Source organism: Arachis duranensis, chromosome 5 (genome assembly GCF_000817695.3).
Source record: "Arachis duranensis cultivar V14167 chromosome 5, aradu.V14167.gnm2.J7QH, whole genome shotgun sequence".
Taxonomy (NCBI): Eukaryota; Viridiplantae; Streptophyta; class Magnoliopsida; order Fabales; family Fabaceae; genus Arachis; species Arachis duranensis.
Genome location: NC_029776.3, coordinates 76,110,082 through 76,133,977, shown reverse-complemented (window position 1 = coordinate 76,133,977; position 23,896 = coordinate 76,110,082). Strand labels below are relative to the sequence as shown.

General features: G+C 38.2%; 2 protein-coding genes across 3 annotated transcripts; both read right to left on the bottom strand.

Annotated features, from left to right (window-relative positions):
• Positions 1 to 5,215: 5,215 nt before the first annotated feature.
• On the bottom strand, positions 5,216 to 7,588 carry LOC110281544 (uncharacterized). Its single transcript, XM_021143876.1, has 5 exons — positions 7,433 to 7,588; positions 7,237 to 7,329; positions 7,018 to 7,119; positions 6,037 to 6,324; positions 5,216 to 5,449 (listed from the first exon to the last, which is right to left on the bottom strand). The coding sequence occupies exons 1-5, from the start codon at positions 7,586 to 7,588 to the stop codon at positions 5,216 to 5,218; spliced, it is 873 nt and encodes a 290-aa protein (XP_020999535.1).
• Positions 7,589 to 10,924: 3,336 nt separating this feature from the next.
• LOC127747425 (uric acid degradation bifunctional protein TTL) lies at positions 10,925 to 19,592 on the bottom strand. 2 transcript variants are annotated; one of them, XM_052261268.1, is made up of 6 exons: positions 19,321 to 19,592; positions 19,096 to 19,241; positions 12,467 to 12,684; positions 12,277 to 12,378; positions 12,059 to 12,152; positions 10,925 to 11,349 (listed from the first exon to the last, which is right to left on the bottom strand). In XM_052261268.1, exons 3-6 carry the CDS (start codon positions 12,623 to 12,625, stop codon positions 11,096 to 11,098), a joined length of 609 nt encoding a protein of 202 aa, XP_052117228.1. In that variant the 5' UTR covers positions 12,626 to 12,684; positions 19,096 to 19,241; positions 19,321 to 19,592; the 3' UTR covers positions 10,925 to 11,095. The 2 variants fall into 2 exon arrangements, 1 of the variants encoding a protein (XP_052117228.1); XR_008009218.1 differs by lacking the exons at positions 12,059 to 12,152; positions 12,277 to 12,378; positions 12,467 to 12,684 and adding an exon at positions 16,742 to 16,834.
• Positions 19,593 to 23,896: the final 4,304 nt, after the last annotated feature.

Sequence of the window (23,896 nt, the reverse complement as noted above, 5' to 3'; positions counted from 1 at the left end):
TTTGAATTTTGAAAAACTACTATGCCCGAGCTCGACCTCCCAAAAAGGACGAACTCGGGCAGGGGCACTGTTCATACCCTGACCGAGCTCCCCAACTCGGCAAAGTTCAAAGGAGGTCCGACCTCAGCCTGAGGCCCACGCCTAAAGGTCGGACCTCGGAAACATAAAGCAAAGAAAGGCCCATCAAAAGGAACGCAGCCCAAAACACTAAAGGCCGAAAAGGCCTAGAAAAGGCGGTTCCACAAGATCCGAAAAGGCCTAGGAAAGGCGGTTCCACAAAGATAGAGATAAAACTCCCAAAAGATAAGATAAGATAAGAATATCTTATCCAGGGAAGATCACGGCCAACTACTATAAATACACTGGAGCATCCAGGTATGGCATACATTCCACATTCTACACATATCTGCTTGAACCCATGCTAACTTAAGCATCGGAGTGTCATTGCAGGTACAACCACCAACCACTCCACATATCAAGCTCGGGTCCCTGACCCCCACCTCGGGCCTCTCCGAGACAACCGAGCTACACGTTTCAGGTAACCCCCGGAACACCACCCTTTGTTTTTATCATCCATGTTCCTAATAGGTTTTCCACACTTAAACAATTACACAATTTTTATTTTAAGCTAACCAAGGCTTCAACTTGGGATTTTAAATTTGTTTTTCTGCTTAAGGCTAGTGTTGTGGTTTATAGAATAAGAGGGAATTAAAGGCTCAAGGGGGCTAACAAGGGTGATGTAAAAGGTAGGCTAATTTTGGGATAAGTGAGCTAGAATCAAACAATGGCCTCAATCATATGCAAGCATGTAAATATATTAAATATTGGACATATAGAATGGAACAAAGCAAAGATTACAATTATAGAGAAGAAAACACACAAGAATAAAAATTTATGGTTAAATAATGTAACCATGTAAATAAGCTCAAAATCTCACAGGTTGTGTGTTCTTTGGCTCAAAAAAACATGTTCCAAATACAACTTCAAAAAAATTTAACACAAAAATTTTCAATTTAAATTAGTGAAATTTTTCAAAAATAGGATCTTAAAAAGAAACTTATTATTTTAACCAAGCAGTAGCTAAATGCATAAAATCAAACAAACATGCAATTAAACATGCAAATGCAATAATGAACAAACAAAGAAAATAAAATAATGGTGTTGAAAAGAAGAAAATAGCTAACCCATGGAGATCAGTATCGACCTCCCCACACTTAAAGATTGCACCGTCCTCGGTGCATGCTAAGATATACAAGTGGACGGGTTGCTTCAACTTGGGCTCTTTTTGTTCCTTTCCTTGCCGGTGATTTGGGAGTAGCTTTCTCTTTACCCTTCTTGGTGGCCATCCTGAAAAGGGAAAAAGAAAGTAACTTTTAGAGCCAAGGGTTAGAGCAAGGAAGAGAGCGGAAAAGGTGGTAATCAATGCACAATAAAGAAGAATGACGTTAACACACGCTCATGAGTACATGTGAAAAGTCATCAATGGAAAATAGCTAGTGCATATGATAACAAGTGAATGCAAGGTGTTTATTGGCATGCTGGCAAAGGCATGAGTAGCATAGATCAAGCATTCAATGTCCAAGTTAGATTACCAAGTCTTTCAAACTAACAACATGTTTGTAATAACAATTGTATTTAATTAATAAAATATAAAAAGAGTTTTGTGAAAAGCAAGCATTTATAGTAGTAGATTAAAAGAAATCTTAAAAATAGTGCACAATGCCATACGGGCGTTTTCACAAACACATAGCATGCATGGTGAATAAGCTATTTGAAAGTATTAAATTGAACATGCAAGCAACCCTTTAAAAAGTAATATATAATTGTCAAATAATCTACAAAAATATAGAAAAAATAATGACCCAAATAAAATTCCAACACCAATGAAAATAATGCAATGAATGGAAGTATGCAATTAAGTAAAAGAAAATGAAAGATAAGAAGAATGAGAAGGGAAAGAAGGGAAGAAGAAGTAAGTAAGAAAGGAAGGTGAAAAAATTAGGATTGGGGAAGAAAAGATAAAATATTTTGGCATATTAGGTTAAGGTGTGCGACGCTGGCGACGCGGTCGCGTGGGTGACGCGGCCGCGTGGAGCATAGTAAGGTCAGGCGACGCGGACGCGTGGGTCATGCGATCGCGTCACTTGATTTGTGCTAGTGGCGCGAGTGCAGCCTCGCATTCGCACAACTCTCTGTTTGAATTGCATTTTGCCAAAAATCTGGGTGACGCGGTCGCGTGGGTGATGCGATCGCATGGATGGCCATTTTCGAAAGACGACGCGGCCGCCTGGGGCACGCGTTCGTGTGGGAGGGCTTGGGCTTCTAGCACGAGTCCAGCCCAATTCCAGCACAACTTTCGGCCATGCACCTTTTTTACATTGATTTTCATGGCACGCGGCCGCGTGGAAGGCCAAAGTTCCACATGACGCGGTCGAGTGAGCGACGTGGTAGCGTGGGGTCAAATTATGCTAAAGGCGCGCCTCCAGCCACACTCTCGCGTGACTCTCTGTTTAATTCTTTTCTTCCCAACTCACTAGTGACGCGGACGCATCAGCGATGCTGCCGCGTCGCGTGCGTGTTTTCCCTTTCTTTTTTTACAGTATGCAGAGTGCAATGCTTAATATGAATGCTATGCATGATTCCAGGTTCAATAAAAACTCAAAAGTAGACTAAAATTTAACTGAAAAAAAGAATGGTCATACCATGGTGGGTTGTCTCCCACCTAGCACTTTTAGTTAAAGTCCTTAAGTTGGACATTTGGTGAGCTCCTTTTCATGGTGGCTTATGCTTGTACTGATCCAGGAATCGTGTGCTTGTACTGATCCAGGAATCTCGACCTATGTTTGCAAATCCAATATCCTCCAGGATCCCAAATCTTGTTTCTACACCCGTCTTCAAGTTGATTATCATGATTCCATCCGGGTGGTTCAGCTTTAGAATTCTCACTAAAGCGTCCAAACAACTTCCTAGACCCATTCAATTGAGCTCTATACCAACCTTTGCAGTTAAACTTAAAGCTTCCAACCATAATGAACTTTGTAGGACAATTCTCACAACTGACCATCTTGCTCTTACTCTTTATGCCACAAAGAGTTCTAAGTTGACCACCCGTCTCCAGTAGCCCATATTCAAGTGGAATTAGAAAGCTAAGGGATATGAATTTTACCCACTTGAATGTTGTGAAGGATAATGGCAACTTAGGGGGAGGTGTTTTTAATGAATGTGCAAGCTCCACTCCCTTGTGCTCTTCTTTGACATCTTCCACCACTTTGCAAGCTTCTTCAATTTCAACCTCTTCCTCTTGGTAGCTTTCTTCCAATTTAATCTCTTCTTTATTGCTCACCAAGGGTATGGAAGGTGGTGCCTCTTCTTCTTGAATCTCCATCTCTTGATTAACCTCTTCCAAGTCTTCTATTATGACATGCCTTGGAGGTTGTACACCCTCCTCAACATCAATTTCAAATACCTTGAAAGGAGGCTTTATGACTTGAATTTCCCATGGAGGTTCTGCATCTCCTAAGTCTGCAACCGCTTCTTCCTCATCAACAATTATGGCTTCCTCCACTTGTTCCAGTACAAAGTCATGCTCCTTACTGTCCACTGGAGTTTCTAGTGTCTCCTTCATGCTACGTTCTTCATTAGATTCTCCACATGAAGCCATGGGGGTTCCTTGAGTGTCCGAACGTCTAGAAGGTAATTGATTTATTGCTTGCTCCAACTGATGAAGGGTTGCATGAATTGATCTACTGTTTCCTTGAGACGATCCCTTGACTCTTGTTCCATTTCAATAGCATAACTGGGATCATCTTGCTCTTGGATTGATGGATGTGGGTACTCTTCCATGGATGGTGGTGATGGGATGGGTGGTGATGAAATGGGTAGATCATTATATGGTTGAAAAGAAAGTGCACTAGAGCTTGAGGGTTGATTGTTGAAGGTATTCGGTGGTCCGATTTGGGTGACCAGAGCTTGTATAGTAGAGTTTAAATCGGCAAATACTTTCTCCATGGAGGTTTGGGGTGGATAGGAGGCTTCATTTTGATAATGATAAGGAGATGGTGTATATTGCGATGGTGGTTCTATGTATGGTTCATTTGGCTCATAAGGTGGTTGGTATGGTGGATATGGATTAGGGTCATACGGAGGTGTTTGGTGGAAAGGAGCTTGTGAGTATGGTGGTTCAAAATTATATTGAGGAGGAGGGGGTTCATAGGCATATGGTGGGTCTTGTTGGTAGTCAAAAGAGTGCTCACCATAGCCATTGCCTTGATATGCATCACAGAATGGTTGTTGATAGTCCATTGGAGGTGGTTGTTGCCATGAGGGTTGATCAAATCCTTGTGGCTCCTCCCATCTTTGATTGTTCCAACCATGGTGCATGTTGTCAATATAATCTCCTCTACCTGCAACATAATTATAACCAGACTCATAGCCAAAGGGGTGAGAGTTCAAAGTAGTGAGAGATAATAAAAATAGAAACTAACAAAAAGAAAGTATTTTGAAAAAAAGATGTAATTTTTGAAATTTTTTTTTTGAAAAATATTTACAATAACCAATAATAAGGCACACGTTTGCAATTCGCCGGCAACGGCGCCATTTTGACGTTAGGATTTTTGCTAGTAAAGAATTTTATAAAAATAGTCACGTTGTAGCTATAGATTCTAAACCGACAGAAATCCCTTCGTGCAAATATTTTGGTTGTCACAAGTAACAAACCCCTAAATAAATTGATAACCAAAGTATTTAAACCTCAGGTCGTCTTCTCAAGGAATTGCAGGGAGGTATGTTCTTATTATTGGTTATGAGTTTCGTAAATCCGGGGTTTTGAGAATGAGGAACAGATATGATAAATGACAAGTAAACTAAATAAATGACTGTAAAATAAACTCTTGGCAAGGTATGAGAACTGGAAGTCCTATCCTAGTTATCCTTATCAATTGTGATGAGAATTGGATTTTTCTCCCACTTTGTTAACCTCTAACTATGAAGGTAAGTCAAGTGAATGAATTAATTCGAATCCTCAAGTCCCAGTCTTTCCTTGGGAAAAGTTAGAGTTATTGGATCTCGAATTAATTCTTGAAGAATTCCAAGTTTCAGTCAACAATGAGTTTGAAAACTCAAGAGTTACCAATTAATCAACCAAAGCCAAAAATATAGAAAGCTAAAATGAAATCATAAATATCTGGAATACCTCAAATTATATTGAATGAAAATGTCAATCACTACAGCACAGGCGGAGGTTAGCGGCGCTTTTTTCTCCTTTTAGCGGCGATTTTAAACCGCCGCAAAACAGTTTTCCGGCGGCTATGATGACCGCCCTGGTTATGAGCGCGGGGACTGAGTTCAGCGGCGGTTTCCAACAACCGCTGGTATAACCGCCGCTAAATACGTATTTTGCGGCATTTGTTAAAATAACCGCCGCAAAATTAACGTTCAACGATTCACTACTCTGTTTATCAGCGGTTTAAAAACCGCCACGAATCAATTCAGTTTCCTTTAATTTGAATGTATTTTGCGGCTATCGTACAACCGCCGCAGTATAGGTCTGGTTTGTCTCCATGTTTATAGGCGGTTGGGAACCGCCGCAATCCACCATACAAGTGCCATATTTTTTTAGTCTTTCTGGCGTTTTAAGAACCGCCGCCAAGTTAAGAAAAAATTTAAAAAAAACGCAGAATTTGGGTTTTTATTTATGAAATCACGTAAAATTTACTTAAATATTATAATAAATTTGGTTCCCTGGATTTCTAATTATTTTAACAGTGACTGTATTGACGGATAGAATCTAAACATGTGACAAAACCAGAAAAATATCCAAAAACCAAAATGTATTTATCAAAATACCAAAAAAATAAATCTCTTGCTAAGAGTTGTGTAGTCTACTTCAAAAACAGTATGCATCCATCCAAAACAATTTCAATCCTAAACTACTATTTTCTACTGCATCAAAACCACTTAACACATCCCTGCAGCAATCTCTGGTGGCAGCTCCTCACCCTGCCGTTGAAAAAGATAAATCAAAGCACTCTCCATTACCTTTATCCTTTTCTTGTCTGCTGCTGCTTCATCTTCCATCGCCTTCCTTTTCAACTTCTCAGCTTCCAGTTCTGTCTGTAGTTCATTTAGCTTCCTTTGCGTCTCCTCTTCTAGGACTCGATTTACTGATGGCCGCAAATTTGTACCAAAGAGTTGACTAGGAGTCGGTCCAAGACCCACTCCACGCACTCTACCCGGTTTCTCTCTTCCAAAAACCTGAGCAAGGGAATCATTTTGAGACAAGACTCTAGAAGACTCATGTTCTTGCTCAATCTCCAGAAGTCTTTCCTATAGACATAAAACAACAATATAGATCCGATTCAAGTACATTCAACTTAATTAAAACTTAAACTGAGACAATATATTTGAGGCACATGATAAGCATAAGCATGCATAGGGATATACATCTGAAGTGAGAGCAGGGAATATTTTTGAATGGATTGGATTCTAGTTCTGTTACAAAATCAATTTGAGGAACCACAAGACACCCAAGTACGCTATAGATTTCACTATTCAGATCTCCCTGGATTCCAAGACTTATACTGTTCTTCCTCTATTACTAAACTTAGATTCCAACCTTCTACTGTTCTCTCTCTATTACTAAACTTATGCATATCACACGCTCTCAGAATATCGCTCATTTAAATAAATGTATTAATACATAAATAAATAAAATGGGCAGAGAAATAATTCAATACTAGTTACAGCATGTAATTTTGATAAATTCTCCCAATCATGTGTTACATATATATTTTGAAACAAAGAATTAGAGCTGTTACATATATAAATTCTCCTAAACCAAGTTTACTTCATGGTATAAGTGTTGGACCCAAAAACTTATTTGTAAACATTGAATGAAAAGAAACCCACAACCTATTTTCAGCTCAACACACAAGGAATAGGCAACTAAAAAGCAGCAATGAACTATGGATGCATTATATATCATAAATGTAATGACTAATCATACTAAGTTGTACTTACACCAATTTCTCTCGTCTCATCATTAATATAAGAGCCATCACTTCTTTTGTGAACCTTGATCCACAGCTCTCCTCTACTGACTATCCTTCCTTCTTGTTCTGACTGAAATAAGAAAGTTTAATCCATCACCGAAGACCACGCAATCAGGGAGAATAAAAAATTAAATGGGGATTATGCAGAGTAGTACAATACTGAAGAGTGAATAAAAAAGTACACTACCTCTTCTTCCCTCCGCCGAGCCAGGCTTTTTGAACCGCCAATGTGTGTATACAGCTGTTTTGATCGATTTAATGCATTTTTCTTGCACTTCTCCTATTGGTCCATAAGAGATAAACGGTTGTTAGAAGCTGTTTTAAAAAAGACACAATGCAAAGGGGATTGTACTATATTATACCAATATAAATACTATTTTTACCTTCGTCTCAGGTTTGGCGCGATAATCAAGGTACCATCGCCAGTGATCTCGATCAATTCCTGGCGAACGGTTCTCGATATTTTCTTCAGTCGATAGTGTTGGCTCGTAGTAATCATCATACAACCTTAGCCTTGTATCTTTCCAGGACTTCCCCATACTTTTCAAAATATTTTTTTTATAACTCCGTCACTATCTTCATCAAACTCAAAGATTTGCTGCATAAGTAACCCGATTCGTTAAAATTATTTGCTGTAATACTCGCTGGTCAAGTAGCAGATAAAAGGTAGCCATCCATTACAAAAACATCTTTTAGCAATAAAGAATAAATCGAAGAAGCTGCACCAACCGACCAGAACCCAAAAAAATAGAGTAAAAGATGTCTATTGACTCAAATATAATATTCATTAAAAAAACGCACAAAGGGATTGAAAATTGTATATTGCTACTAACAGAAATCCAAAGGCCAACAAATTAAAAAGAAAAAATGTAAACTCATATATTAAGAGTACACAGAAGTTTGTGAATAAAATCGGTGTATTCATGAACACTTTATATACAAACACTTTGTGTTGTATTTAAGTTACTTTTAATTTAAGAATAAATTACTATTCCTAAAATAATCAATTCTAATCATGAATAAGCAGATGTAATTTAGATCGGATATAAACTCTTACCTTGACACATTCGAAATAAACTTTTTCCTTAGTGGTAACGTGACGCCAACTTTCCTCGTAGATAGGAAATTTACCGTAGTCAGATCCAAGCATGCCAAGAACGCCACTCAACAGGCCAGCTTCGTCTCTAACTGGCTGCTTTTCATTGTTGAACCTAAGCACGATCCTTCTACCATTGGGCCGTTCCATAGCCTCCCTCACACTGATGTTAGCCGCCTTGATTGTGCCATCGGAATCTACAAGCCAATTATAAACCTTTATATATGTCTCTGTTGTAGACCGTTTGCACGAAGAAATCTAAAGTAACACATACTAAAGAGTAAATTGTCAACGGTAAATCTAATAGAAAGTTACCGATGGTCTTAACCGTCCAATACTCTGTGGTCTTCCGTCCTTTGCGACTCTGAGCTCTAGAAGCAACAAAGCGGTCGTCAACTTCTTGGTCAATAGAATCCACTTCATGAGCATTGGTGGCCAATTGGTCGGATCCCAGCTCCGAGTTTTGACTGCTATAAGTGCGCGTTTGTGGAGCAGGCCTTGGTTCACTGCGTGGTGGACGGAACGGGCGTACAGTTGTATGGACACCACCATAGCTTGCTTGGGGAATTTCAGATTCATCTTGGTGCAGAGCCAAAGTCGGAGACGGAGCCGGAGCCGGTGCCTTTTGAGACTGCTGGCATGCTGGTCCTGATTTAGCCTTTTTGGTAAACCGGCCTTTCCTAGCCATCTTAAATTCATAGTGACATGATGCAGGCAAAAAATCATGACATTAACTCCAGCAACATATAATGCGGGTAAATTTTGTTTATGTATACTAGAAGCCAAAATATTAACTTGTAAGCAATGGTAGGAGAGACCCAGCACAAGACATGGTTATAAGCTAGAATACTCTACCTGTTCTTTATAAATCAGATTCATCATTACAAAAACAAACCATGAATCTTTAAGGCCAACAAAAGTTATAACACCAAATGAACAAGAATAACCAAATCAAGTAACGTGTTCACAAGGGGGTTACAAATCATAACACGCCTACTGTGCTAACTAAAAAACTATGAGGTTACCATGATATGAATATAGCAACTGCACATGGAAGGATATCAATCACAGTAAGCTAAAATGATCTACATGTACTTTATAATGAAAACTAAACTGATAAGATGAGGAAAAAGAAGCATATCAATCACAGAGCATGGTTATAACCATGGTAGGCAGTGGGCAAATCAAAATTTTTTCAAGATCGTAGGTAATCATACATGGAATTGGATAAAAAAACCCCAACTATCTCAATATTAGGGGCTTTAAGGCTTTAATGCACAAGACAGGGGAGCATTGTAAGCATGATCGATACATGCAAGAATTTCATTGACTGTAACTCAACAAACCCTAGTCACATTTGATCACTGCGAATAGAACGAAATATCGGGCCTTACCAGTGAAGAGTGGACAGGCGACCAACAGGCCGGAATCGACGATGACCGCTGGTGCAGAGACGGCGACTTGACAAGTAGCTTGTGTTTAAGGAGAGTGTATAAGGATTGTAAGGCGCTGGGGTTGGGGGGCGCTGATGCTTCTTTCAAAATAGATATATCTATATATTATTATATATATATAAATAATGTCGATAGTTGTTATTGGGTTCATTAGTGTTTTAGTTTTAATAATAATAATAATAATAATAATAATAATAATAATAATAATAATAATAAGTATTGATATAATATCACACACCGTGCTAAACAGTTGTAACAATAGTGGTTTAGATTGCTATATCATTTATTTTATTTAAGCTTTGTTTATTTTTAAAATAAGACTATTTTAGCTGAACAAGATTTGGGTGCAGCATTAACTTAGTGATTTTTTTTAGGATCAGGATGTTGACCATTATCACATTCTCTCATTCATTTTAAGAGTTATCAACAACGTACTTGATCAGTCAATGTGTCGTTTAACTGTGTTTTAGTGAAAACAATTGATTTTCAACTTAAAAATAACCAGTTGGTTCAAGATTGGAATCGATGGGGGAACTTGTTAGAATGGTCATGCCTATGGCATCACATACTAATAGTGAAGAAGTGTTTCTAAAAAGAGACAATCACTTTTAGTGTTGGTGAGTGTTTGAGGCTACAGGATCGACCTGATTAGCTTTGAATATGCAGTTGCACTATAAGGATTAGCATCTTTTTCAATTGATCTGGGTCTATCTTATTGGTTTTCATTGTACTTAGATAGCCAATAAATTTGGCATAGCATAGGTTATTTTTTTAACAGTAATTGAGGATGGCATCCTAGCTTATATTCTTTAATTTGAACCATGGTTATGAATAAAGTTGTTCTACTTTTGCTATGTGATCAGAGGTTTATTATATTTATATATATAAGCCCTTCAAAAGACTTTGCAATCTCTTTTGGGGAAAAAGATAAGGTCAAAATGACAAATGACCCTGAAGAAGGCCTAAATATAAAAACCAGATGAATCATTGACTCATTTTAGCTGATTGAAAACTGTAAAACCGAAAGCATATATGAATTTGATTAAGATAAACATGTGTTTTGTTGTAGATTTAAGAAAATTTTTTTATTAAACTTTGAAGATATAAAACTCATATCAAACGCTGGATGATGGACCATCTCTATAATATGATAGTAACCATGTACTCAGCATATTGGATGTGGCCTAATCTGGGAATGAATTATCCACTAAACTTCTACCTAAGAAAAGAAAAAAACACAATAAATTAAAACTTACTAATAATAATATAATTGGCATTAATAATAATAATCGTGTCTCACAATATGCATGTAATATCCAGTGGGTTTCACCAAAGTTGAGAAATAACATACTAGGAGACCAGTGGCCTTCTACCTAGCATAATAACAATCCAAGGTAATGTAGAAAATAGTTATAAAGTCAAGATAAATTTCAACCAACACGTCCTGGCTACCCTGTACAACCTAGACCGCAATTCTTCATCTAAACTACATATCCTCAAGGTTTCAAGTATCTAGTAGCCCACACAGCCAAGTGCCACGCATTTCTCTCCTCAGGAGACATTCCAGTATAAGGATATTCATTCTCTTCTGGCGTCAAATTCAGGTCATATGACAGCGTGGAAGCCTTGGTATCATCAGCACCTTCGCCATTAGAGCTATCGGAAGGGACAACATCCTCTCCATCCAATGAATCTGGAACTACCTCCCCCGGTTCTTCAGACTCCTTCTGAATATTCTCCCGAGACATTCCTGATAGTTGCAAGGTAGCCAAGCAAGCCCGGATTAGGAGGATTAAGTGTGTGATGTACGTAATCAAAAATCTCAACATCTAAATCAATTGCTTCTTTAGTCAGCCAACAATGGGATTACTATTAGTGAAGACACATGATTAAAGATAGGCAAAAAATAAAGCCAACTAATAAGAAAACAGAAAATGTTAACCAATTATCAAAGTGATCCCAAAAAAATTCAAATAAGACAAATTAGAACAGGGTGTTCTGCACGGGTTGGAACTGAGGTGAAACACCATAATAAGAGTAACAGCTAATGTACTTCTATGATCAATTTGCAATGTTGGGTTTAGGACAAGGGTCACTGCCACTATTATCTAATGTGAGTTCCTTAGGGTGTATCTATTGGAGATAATCATGAAAATGAAGGGAAGACAGTGAGGGGGCTAGGAGAGTGAAATTCAGCAGATTTTGTTCATTATTCCATTCATTGTCTCCCTTCCCTTCTCTTCCAACATCCTAGCTATCAGAGGAACACTTAGGAAGTTATTTATTTCAAATAAGACTAACGTGTGACTTAATTAGGCATGCAACTTAAATAGGCCGAAGGCGTACAGATCTGTTACAGATTGGGATTTTCTCCCTATGCAACCTAACTAGGCAGAATGATTACAAATTATTACTAACAAGAAGACCGTAAAATATTATAAAAGCCGAGTCTTTCTTACTGTCCCATAGTCGATCAAGGCCATGTTCTATGAGGTTGAATTCCTCCCGTGCCGCAATATCCAGTTCAACAACAAGGGAGTTTTCATGGCGTGACTGCAAATATACACAAGTGATTCTAATTTATCACAGTAACAAAATTGAAATCAGAATTTAACTATGTAGTTCGTGAACCTTCATGTACACTAGTTAAACACAGAAGTAAATCGTGAACATTTACCTTCACCTCGTCAAGTATTTCCAGTGAGCACCACGTGTTCGTACTTGTTATAAACTGAAACCCAAATTTAGCCCGGTACATACGATCCCATTGATTTAATTCCTAAAATTTAAGATGAATCAACTGAATTCGATTTCATCCATGAACATGAAAAAGAAATTGGTTATAAAGTAGGCAGCAACAATCAAACCTTCATCATTGAACCCGGCGCATAACGAATGGCCAGATTGAGGATTCGGCGACCAGAAAAGGCATCTAGCCATGATTGTATACTAGACTCATTGAACCACAACTGCCTTGCAAATGTTATTGCGTCATCCAACGAATAGAATGGGGACGCATTTATCATCTTCTCCACGAAACAACGGCTGCTGCAAATGAGATAGAAGTCTCGGCACTCCAATTTCCCTGATAGGCCAAAGACATAGAACCATTAGAACAAGGAAAATTAAAAAATGTGAGTGTAAGAAGAGTTGAAGGAGAATTTATAGCATTGTGAAGATCCAGTTAAATCTAAGAGCTACATTATTGATGGACATCTAGTATTTTAGGAATCGGCGGCCTCATCACAATCTTCCACCCCGTCATTAGTGGATTCCTCTAATTCCCCGTCTCTTGTCAGCCGCAGGCTTTCGACATCAAATTCAGGCAAGGTAGTCATACAAGCATGGGGGTGAAGGTCCACCTCACAATGTTCAAAATCCTCGCCCATGTCAAACAAATCTCGTGGCTTCACATGGAATACCACACTCCATCCGTTGTCCACCTCATCCTCCACGTAGAACACAAGACGTGCCTCAGATGCCAGGATGTACGGCTCATCGTCTTCTCGATCACCGGTGTGAATCGGATTGGCAAAATTGACACAGGTGTGGCCCAACACGTCGTGTCGGATGCCTCTGCCCGAAGTGGTGTCTGCCCAAAGACACTTGAATAACACAACAGTGAATTGACCGCTGTAATTCAGCTCGATGATGTCCACTAATCTTCCGTAGTACGAGACACCGCCAATAGCAACATTGGCATCCCGTTTACTTGCATAACTTCTAGTATCTGAAGTGACATAAACCCCACTATTCTGTGTTTTCATTCCTTCCTCCCTTGACATGGTTCTAAATTTAAATCCATTGACATTGTAAGCTTGATAGCGCCTGGCCTGAGCAAGAGGACCGCAGGCAAGCCACTGCAACTCGTTCGAATGATTGGTGCTTCCAAATGGGACCTGGCATTGAACCATTAGAGCCAAGAAATCATGAAAAGGTATTAGGATCTTGAGATAGTTTGGATTACCTTATGCATGAACCAGTTGGGAAATTCTCTGTGCACAACACTATCTATTTGAGATGGGGACCTGGTTCTACTTCGCAGTTTCCTCTTTGTGATAGCTCTGTACTCACTATGCATACAATAAGTTTTATCAGGTTCAATACTATCACATCCATACTGGCTGACTGTATAAATTTAAAACTCAGGCTCTGTACTTACTCCAAGAATTTCTCTGTAGCACCGCAATTGACAAGTACATGACGATGTGCTTGCAACTTTTCGGTTGCTGTTAGAGTAAAAAATGAATATGCCCCGACCGCCTTTCCGACATCTGGGATCAAGCTGGCAATCTCGCTCGGCGGAGCATCGCTCGGCCGGTCGTCAACACGCGTCGGTCGGTTGATCCTAGTCTCGACATTATCTAGATATCTTGAACAAAATGTGAGAATCTCCTCGAATAAGTAACCCTCTGCAATGGATCCTTCAGGTTGTGCCCTATTACGCACATACTGTTTGAGATGACACAGGTACCTTCAGAGGACAACAACAACATATAAATTACTAGATGATGGCTATCATAATAAAACGGATCGCGAAAGATCAAGTAGATCTTTACCTCTCAATTGGGTACATCCACCGGTAATGCACTGGGCCACCAAGACGTACCTCGTCGACTAAATGCACCGTTAGATGAACCATGACTGTGAAGAAGGAAGGTGGAAATATCATCTCCATGTGGCATAGAGTATGGACCACAGGATCCTGAAGGAGAGGAAGTTGTTGAGGATCTATGGATTTACTACATATTAGTCAAAAAAAGGTTGATAACTCAGCCAAAACGACGGCCACTGCGGTGGGCAAAACGTGTTTTGACGCAATTGGCAGTAGATGTTCCATCAGAATGTGGCAGTCATGACTCTTCAACCCGAATAACTTGCGATGTTTTAAATCAACGCAACGAGAGATGTTGCTAGAGTACCCGTCAGGAAAGACCACATTCTTGATAGTCCTAAGAAAGACATCCTTCTGTGGATTGGACAAAGTAAAGACTGCAGCAGGATACTTTCCACCTTCAAGTGGCCACATATCTTGCCTAATTCCCATCAATTGGAGATCTTTTCGAGCTTTTAGGTGGTCTTTGGATTTACCGCTCTCGTTCAACATGGTGAAAACAATGTTGTCGCATACATTCTTCTCTATGTGCATCACATCAAGGTTGTGACGTAATTCGTTGTTCTCCCAGTATGGCAGCTCAAAGAATATACTCCTTTTTTTCCAGGGAGACTCGTCCTGCATCACGGTTTGCTGTCCGCGCCTTCTTTTGCCGCCAACCGCTTGCACCTTTCCCTGTGATACGGGCACACCGTCCAATTGTCTCAGGACATCCCTGCCAGTCAATTTGGTAGGTGGAGATCTATCCTCTACCTTGCCATCAAATCTTCTCCGATCCTGTCTATATCTGTGATCGCGATTTAGGAAGCGACGATGACCCATATAACACCATTTTTGACTGAAGGTGAGTCGCCTAGTCTCGGCGTCCAAATTGCACGTGGGGCAAGCACTCCCACCGTACGTATTCCAGCCAGATAAATTGCCCAAGCCAGGAAAATCGCTGATAGTCCACATTAACGCAGCACGCATCTTGAATGTTTTCTTCTCGCTGGCGTCGTAGGTATCAACACCAGCCCACAACTATTTCAACTCATCGATCAGGGGTTGTAGGTATATGTCTATGTCATTGCCATGCATTTTAGGACAGGGAATAATCATGGAGAGAATAAAATTGGTTTGTTTCATGCAAATCCATGGGGGTAAGTTGTATGGAATAAGAATCACTGGCCATATTGAGTACTTTGAACTCAGGTTTCCATAAGGATTGAAGCCATCACTGGCCAGGGCTAAGCGAACACTGCGCGGATCGCCAGAAAAGTCAGTATATCTCATGTCAAATGCTTTCCAACCCTCGCCGTCTCTGGGATGCCTCAAGAAACCGTCAGAGTTGGTTCCTCTCTTGTGCCACAACATGTCCACAGCTGTCTTGCTGGACATGAATAATCGCTGCAACCGTGGAATAAGAGGAAAATAACGAAGAACTTTCGCCGCCTGAGGTTTACCATTCTTCTTGACAACAGCATTGATCCTTACTAAAGATTTCTTCATGGTCTTTTGCTTCCACCTGGATGCTCCACACCGTTTGCATCTAGGCAGGTCGTGGTCGGGACCCTGGAATAGCATGCAGTCATTCGGACATGCATCTATCTTCTTGTACTCAATACCAAGCTTCCTTATGATCCTCTTAGCATCGTGCAAGGTATTCGGAATCTGCGCATGCTCAAAGGCATCCCCCAATAGCTCTAAAATCAGACCAAAAGCCTTGTCGCTCACTCCGCACATGCACTTGATATGGTACAGCCTCACCAAGAAAGACAGCTTCGAGAATCTTGAGCATCCCGGATATAACTCTTGCTCGCCGTCCTTAAGCAAGTCTTGAAAGGCACGAGCCTCGTGACTAGGTTCATCAGATAAGTACGGCAACCCATCAGCAACGTCGTCAACATGCCCATCCATAGCTTCTTCATCCTCACTCTACAGTCCCGCCAAATTGAATGCTTCGTGGACCATGTCACGCATTTGATCTCCTGAATTTATAACGGGATCTAGTTCTTCCCTACCATTGGGTCTCTCGTCTACAATCCTCTCACCGTGATGTAACCAAAAGGTATAGTTAGGGGGAAATGATTTCATCAAAAGATGATCGTATGCATCTTCTCTAGTTTGGAAAAACCGGAACCCATACAAAGGGCATGGACAATGTATCATACCATCGGATGATGCATTGGCAAATGCGAAGTCAAGGAAACTATTTAGCCCATCCTTATATTCTACACTACCTCGTGGCTTTCTAATCCAGCTCTTATCAATGTCTAAGTAAATGAAATAGCACATACAAATAGATAATTAATAATAAAAGACATAGAACTGAGCAAACCAAATAAAAAAAAGGGTATGTGTCAGGTGTACCAATAACAGTCTATCACAATTATCATATGGGAGAGTACCATACGTAACAAATACGACAATATATTACAAGCAAATCCATGTAGGGAGCGACGCAATAACTCAAAATGGAAACAGAAACAAAGTTACTTGCATCCCAGATAACATGAAGAACTGGAAAGGTATTGGGAAGGAGGCTTACTCATGTTTAAAATTCTGTGCTTTCTTAAAAGAATACTGGTGGATAGAATTGCAGGTTCCAAGTCCAAAAAATGAAAATATAAAGAAAATCTACCTTAAAAAATGAAAAAGAAAACAAGAACAACTGTTAAATTTAAAAAATAAATATGTCAACAAAGAGAACTAACCAATGATAATGTACAGTGAATAGAATCTTCAAAATATCGAATAAATGGAAGACTTAACAGGATTTGAAAGTTATAATTAAAAGACAGTTAAAAAATCAAGGGGTTAAAATTACAATTATAACAGATGGAGGATAGAATATTAAAATTGTAGATATATTATGCCTTGTATGCTTATAAGAAAATCATATTATAAATGTAGTATAAAACTATTTTACACTAATAATATAATAAAATTAAATTCTATTTTAAAATATTTAAATAAGATCCGTTCTCATTTTTTTTCCAAAACTGTACAAAACTTCTGCTCAATCCTTTTCACTCATGTAACTGAAAATATATATGGAAATAATTTTATCCTATCACACTCTTGAAGTAGACCATTTGTCCAACTAAGAAATCTCAAGTAGTAGTTACCAACATTCTATTCCCCCTGAAGAATAGGTTCATAATACTAACAACTAATGTCAAAGAATCTTAAATTATATGGGTATGAAACTAGTGGTAAAAAATTATTCTTCCTGGCTAAGCAAACATGATGAATATATCAAAACAGCCACCCTAGCTTGCCTTGGAATTTATATCCTGGGTGGTTGCATGTAACATGAGATCAAATAGTGTAGCCAGTTATTAAAATTACATCACTATGAACATACACAAGTTAATTAAGAATTCCCTCCATACTCAAAGGGTCATATGTATTATTAATATGACACTTGTAGGAAGGTTGGAACCTTTTTTTCTTACTATATTATTCTATGAATCTGATGTGAGGACCAAACCCACCCAATTTAATTTGAATCATTGCCACCATTGTAAAAAAAGATGAATTTCTGCTGTAACTTCACTTCAATGAATACAGTTGTTAATTAATAGTACCCTTGAATTTGTCTTAAATTTCTGTCAGGGAATGAGAGAATAAATAGAAGAAAATCCTAATCAAACTCAGAATTAAATTGGTTTGGACCATCAAAATCTAGGACACATTCAAGAAATATGCTCCATAAATACCAATTTGAAATGTACAAATAAAAAACAACATACATTTAATAGAAATCAATAATGTTGCTTTAGAAAAGAAATGGCAAACAGGGAATTTTGGTTTTGAGTCATGGTAGGGAGATGCTATAGCATCAGTAATTGTAGTAATAATGATAAATAATATAATTGATCTTCATTTGATATTTTGGCTTCATTTGCAAGGTAACAGGAAATTGCATTACACAAGAAATAAATAGAAAGGGGATACTATGGTCAAGCAAAACAAAGTGAAGACAATAAAAAAAAGGAAACTATATAAGTAAACACGCAGAGTCCATAATATCTCCATTGTTTTTCATACTTGTAAAAACAACAAAATCCTATCTTATGTCAGCCAATTTCTCTATCAATAATTAGTATATCAACCAGCCAAGCTAGCTAGCTACGAAAACAAGTTAAGTACTATTTTCAAGTTTCGCATAAATAATAATACAAAGGAAACCTCTATATTCTGTTGTAATTTGTTGAACATAAGAAGTACCAATCAATCAAACTAAAAATGGATTAACCACTCATGTATCTATATGTTTCTATAGAACTGATAAAATCCTCTTGATCTCAACATTTCATTCATTAGTCAGAGTTTATGGAAATTAGAATGTCACCAGTCCATACTATATTATCAATTAAAACACAATATCCAAAACTCACATAATATTACTTATTTCACTTTAATAAGGAAAATAATAGGCAAGAGATGCAGTGGTGAGAAGTTGTCAATTCAGGTAAGTATTGACTATAACACATTTACAATATCATGGTTACATCAGGCTGAAATTGTTCTTAGTATAACCCTTTTCCTAACTAGGAGAATGATCAATTCCACTACTCACATATGCAAAAGATGAATGGATGCAATATTAATAAATCAAATTTATCATAGTGGATTCAAATATCCAAGCTTACAGGTAGAACATAGATGAAGAGTAGAATGCAAAGAGCACAATGGAGTTCATTATGAAACCTGCTGCGTTTGTTTGTACTAATATCCAAGCTTATAACAATCTGCTAATTAATCGTACTGAATGAAATCCCTAACTCGAAACAGCTTCAATTAACCCCGATTTATAGAAGATAAGGACAAATACATGTTCAGAATTTTGAACCAGTAATGAAAACCAGGAGAAAAGCTCAATGTGGAAGAACGAACCAGTGAAAGGGGGAAGCAGCGATGGCTAGGATTCGCGCACGGTGGAGGACGATGTCGCGGTTTCACGCACTACCGATGAGATGCTCAACTTCGCAGCTCTGCTCCCGCTCGTGTTTGGCGCGCTACCAAAATCAAGTGACGGGTTTCTGCAAAATTGGGGGGAGGGGGTTTCAATTAATGGCAGTAAGGTAAAGGGGGCAATTGAATTAGGGAATTGAAACTCACCTAGCGGCGTTTCTGGGTGTACTCGCAGGTAGGTTCCGCCAGAGGGAGTTTGGGTGCTCTTCGCGCCTCTGCTGCAGCTTTTGTTCGCGCCAAGATTTTGGGTAAAGTCATGAGGGTTGAAGATATATACAACAAATTGGCAGCGGTTCTGACTGCACGGCCGCTATCCAATCACGTTTAGCGGTACCAATCCAGACCGCCGCTGACCTCAGCCGGGATCTCTTCAACTAGCGGCATTTTTGGCCACCGCCGCTGTTTAGCCGCCGCTAGGCTCCGCCCCTGCTATAGTGAATTCTAACACGGACAATATCCATAAGCCAATTGGGCAACATAAACCAAACACAAATAAAAGCTTCAGAGTAAACAAAAATAGAAGAAAAAATAAATAGTAAAAGGAATATTGAACCTGTGATGAAGAAGTTGAAATCTTAATCCTAATCCTAATCCTAATCCTAAGAGAAAGGAGAGAACTTCTCTCTCTAAAAATTACATCTAAAACTAAAATTATGAATTATGAGAGCATCCTCATGAATGGATGCATTCCCCCACTTTATAGCCTCTAATTTGTATTTTCTGGGCCAAAAACTGGGTCAAAAATATCCCAGAAATTGCCCCTTGCGTATTCTGGTACGTTCAGGTCGCGGGCAAGTGACGCGGAGGCGTCGCCCACGCGGCCGCGTGGATTGAAGTTCGCAGATGCGATGCATCCGCGTGGATCACGCATTCGCGTCACCTAGCGTCAGGACAACTATGGCATATTATATATCAAATCGAAGCCCCGGACGTTAGCTTTCCAACGCAACTAGAACCGCGTCGTTTGGACCCTTGCAGCTAAAGTTATAGCCGTTTGAGTACAAAGAGGTCAGGCTGGACAGCTTAGCAGTTTCTCCAACTTCTTGTATTCCTTCCATTTTTGAATTCTTCCTTTCCATCCTCTGAGCCATTCCTGCCTTATAATATCTGAAAAAACTTAACACACATATCAAGGCATCTAATGGTAATAAGAGAGGATTGAACATAGGGAACTTAAGGCCAAAGAAGCATATTTCAATCAAAGCACATAATTAGGAAGGTAAATGTAAAACCATGCAAATAGTATGAATAAGTGGGTAAAGAGTTGATAAAATCCACTCAATTAAGCACAATATAAACCATAAAATAGTGGTTTATCACCCTATTTTTGAAAATTTTTACTATTTCAAACCAAAATTCTATGTTAAACTTGTTTGAAGATTGTAATTTGCAACATGGTTTTAGAGCTAGAACATACAACCCAGTGAGATTTTGAGTCTAATTGTATGGTTACATTATTTGACTATGATTTTTATTCTTGTGTGTTTTCTCTCCTCTATGATTGCAATCTATGGTTTGCTCCATTCTATATCTCCATTATTTAATGTATTCATGCATATGTATGATTGAGGCCATCATTTGTTATTAGCTCACTATACTAAATGGCCCACCATTCTAATTATCCCTTGTTTTCCACTTTGAGCCTATTAATCCTCATTTGTTCTATATTTTACCACATCACTAGCCTTAAATAGAAAAACAAATTAATTACCCCAAATTGAATCTTTGGTTAATAAGAATGTATGTTAATTGATAAATATCTAAGGTCTGAATGCTACTCATGTGAAATTATGAAAACCAAATGCATTGATGCTATGATGCTTTCAAATATATATATTGTATAGGAGAATGAAAGCACCCCAAATGATAAGTTTAATAAAAAGAATCAATGCATATGAGGTGAAATAAAAATAACATTTAAATGCATGAGTAGGTGCAAAATACAAAGTGAGATTATGGGTATTTAGGCATGATTTTAAAAGCATAGGAAATGTGTGTGTGTGTGTGTGTGTGTGTGTGTGTGTGTGTGTGTTAGGTGAGAACTTAGGATAATCAAGAATTCAATTTTCAGCTCACTTGGCCATACATGTAACCTCACCCTTACATAAGCCCCATTACAACCTTAAGAAAGACCTCATGATGTTTGCATGTGTGCATTAGATATTTGTTGATTGGTTAGATGAAGAACAAGGTTCTAGAAAGCATGAATGGAGGAGACTAGAGTGGACTACCCTATACACCTAAGTGACTAGAGTGCATATATGCTCCTAGTGAGGGTTCAAGCTTGACTCTATGTTCCCGGCTTTCATGAGCTATCTCCTCACAAGTTTACTATTCTTTTATTGTGTGGTTGGGATCAGTGGAATTTGATTTCTGTTTGTCTTGAAGAACTTATTTATTTTCTTAACCAAGTAGGTATAGACATTTCATCATATAGTTGCATTCATATACATAGGTTGCATTGCATGATGTCTTACTTTCCCTATTCATTCTTTTTGTCTCCTTGAACTTAGCATGAGACATGCTAATGTTTAAGTGTGGGGAGTTTGATAAACCACTATTTTATGGTTTATCTTGTGCTAATTTGAGTGGTTTTTATCAACTCTTTACTCACTTATTCATATGATTTGTATGATTTTACAATTCCTTCCCAATTTTATCCTATGGTTGAAAACTTTTTTCCTAGACATCTAAGTTATATATTTTTAATTCCCCTGTATACCATTCGACGGGCACGCGCACTTGGCGCGTACGCGAAACAGGCAAGGAGGACAATCGACGCGCGCGCGCACCTGGCGCGCACGCGTGACATGCGCAATCTACAGAAATTTCAGAAAATGCTGGGGGCGATTTCGGACCAGTTTTAGACCCAATTTTCGGCCCAAAAACACAAACTAGAGGCAGGGAATAGCGGAGACTCAACACACATTCTCATTCTGCATAGTTTTAGTTTTAGTTTGGAATATTAGAGAGAATTTTACTTCCTCCTCTAGGTTTTCTTCACATTCATAGTTCTTAGAATTTTATTGCTTTTACTTGGGATATTGAGAAGAGTCATCACCTCCGTGAAGTTTCATCTATTCTAGTTTGTTTTCTTTGTCCCTTACTCTTTCATATCCTTAATCCTTGTTCAGAGTTACAATTAGATTATTTTTAGAATTTATTAATGCAAAGAACTACTTTTACTTTTAATTAATTTTCAGTTATTATTTATCATGTCTCACTTTTATTCCTCTCTTAATTCTATAAAAGTTATATTCATGATAATGGAGTAGTTCTCTAACTTGATTGGGAGTTGATTAAGAGGATAACCTTGAGTTGGAATACGCAAGTGTTAATCCTAATTGAGAGATGTTGGCTGACTCTCCTGTCTCCGACTCTAACCCTTTCTTAGGAAAGGATTAAGATGCAAGCGATATGATTAGTTGGAGAGTTACTTGACTTTCCCTTATTGCATAAGGGATAACTAAGTGGAATGACAACCCTTTTATTATTACACTTGGAAAAATTCAACAAAGATAGAACTTCCAATTAATCTCCTCCCGGTCAAGACTTTTACTCGAATTATACAGATTCTCTCATTTATTTCTCTGTTTCGCAACTCAAAAATTTCTTGAAAAACTTCTGACCAATAAGCTGCACACTTTTGTCAACTCGTTGGGAGACGATTAACGAGAGGACTTCTGCTAGTAAAGAATTTCACAAATAAATTCTCATTACAAGTATAGCTTCTAAACCAATAGAGAATCCTTTCGTAAAAAAACTTGTTTGTCACTAAAACAAACCCAATAAAATTGATAACTGGAGTATTGAAACCTCGGGTCGTCTCTCAAGGAATTGCAGAGAGGTGTGTTTATTATTAGTTATAGAAAAAGTATCTTTTTGGGTTTTTTTTTTGAAAGGTTTGAACAAGGAATTTAGATGGCAAGAAAATAAATTAATAACTAGAAAAACTCTTGGCAAGGTACGAGAATTGGAAATCACATCCTAGTTATCCTTATCAGGTGTGATGAAAATTGTTTACTGCTCCCACTTAGTTAACCCTTACTAAAGAAATGAAAGTCAAGTGGACTAATTAATTTGATTCCTCAAGTCCTAGTCAACTCCAAAGGAAAGACTAGCTTTAAAGGAATTCAAATCAACCAGCAAACCTCAAATATCAATCAACAGCTGAGTTTGATAATTCAAGTATCACCAATTACTCTACCAAAGCAAAGGAAGGAGAAAAATCCAAATTATTTATATCCTAAATAGAAGAAAGCAATTATAAATCTGAAATACCTCAAATTATATTAAATATAAAATTAAATCTTAACATGAGAATCCATAAATCAATATTAACAAACTAAAATAATAGAATAAATAAAAGTAAAAGAGAAATTAAAGTAAAGGAATATTGAACCTGGAATTGGGAAGAAATAGCCTAAAACTAATAGAAATCCTAAATCCTAAAACCTAGAGAGAGGAGAGAGGCTAGCCTCTCTCTCTAGAAAAACTATATCTAAAACTAAAATTGTGAATAGTGAATGTTGTATATGATGAATGAATGGATTCTCCCACTTTATAGCCTCTAATATGTGTTTTCTGGGTCAAAAACTGGGTCAGAAACAGTCCAAAAATCGCTGATTTGCGAATTCAAAAACGCTGATTTGCGCAGATCCACGCGTGCGCGTGAATTCACGGGTGCGCATCACTTATCTCAAGAGCAACTATAGCAAATTAT

Coding starts and splice junctions, on each gene's coding strand:
- LOC127747425 (XM_052261268.1), bottom strand. CDS start 12,625: ATGATAAATGCGTCCCCATTCTATTCGTTGGATGACGCAATAACATTT. Junction 12,153..12,276: donor AAATACTTGACGAGGTGAAG/GTAAATGTTCAC, acceptor GTATATTTGCAG/TCACGCCATGAAAACTCCCT. Junction 11,350..12,058: donor CCTTGATCGACTATGGGACA/GTAAGAAAGACT, acceptor TGCAACTATCAG/GAATGTCTCGGGAGAATATT.
- LOC110281544 (XM_021143876.1), bottom strand. CDS start 7,588: ATGGGGAAGTCCTGGAAAGATACAAGGCTAAGGTTGTATGATGATTAC. Junction 6,325..7,017: donor ATGAGACGAGAGAAATTGGT/GTAAGTACAACT, acceptor TTATGTCTATAG/GAAAGACTTCTGGAGATTGA. Junction 5,450..6,036: donor CAGACAAGAAAAGGATAAAG/GTAATGGAGAGT, acceptor GCTGATAAACAG/AGTAGTGAATCGTTGAACGT.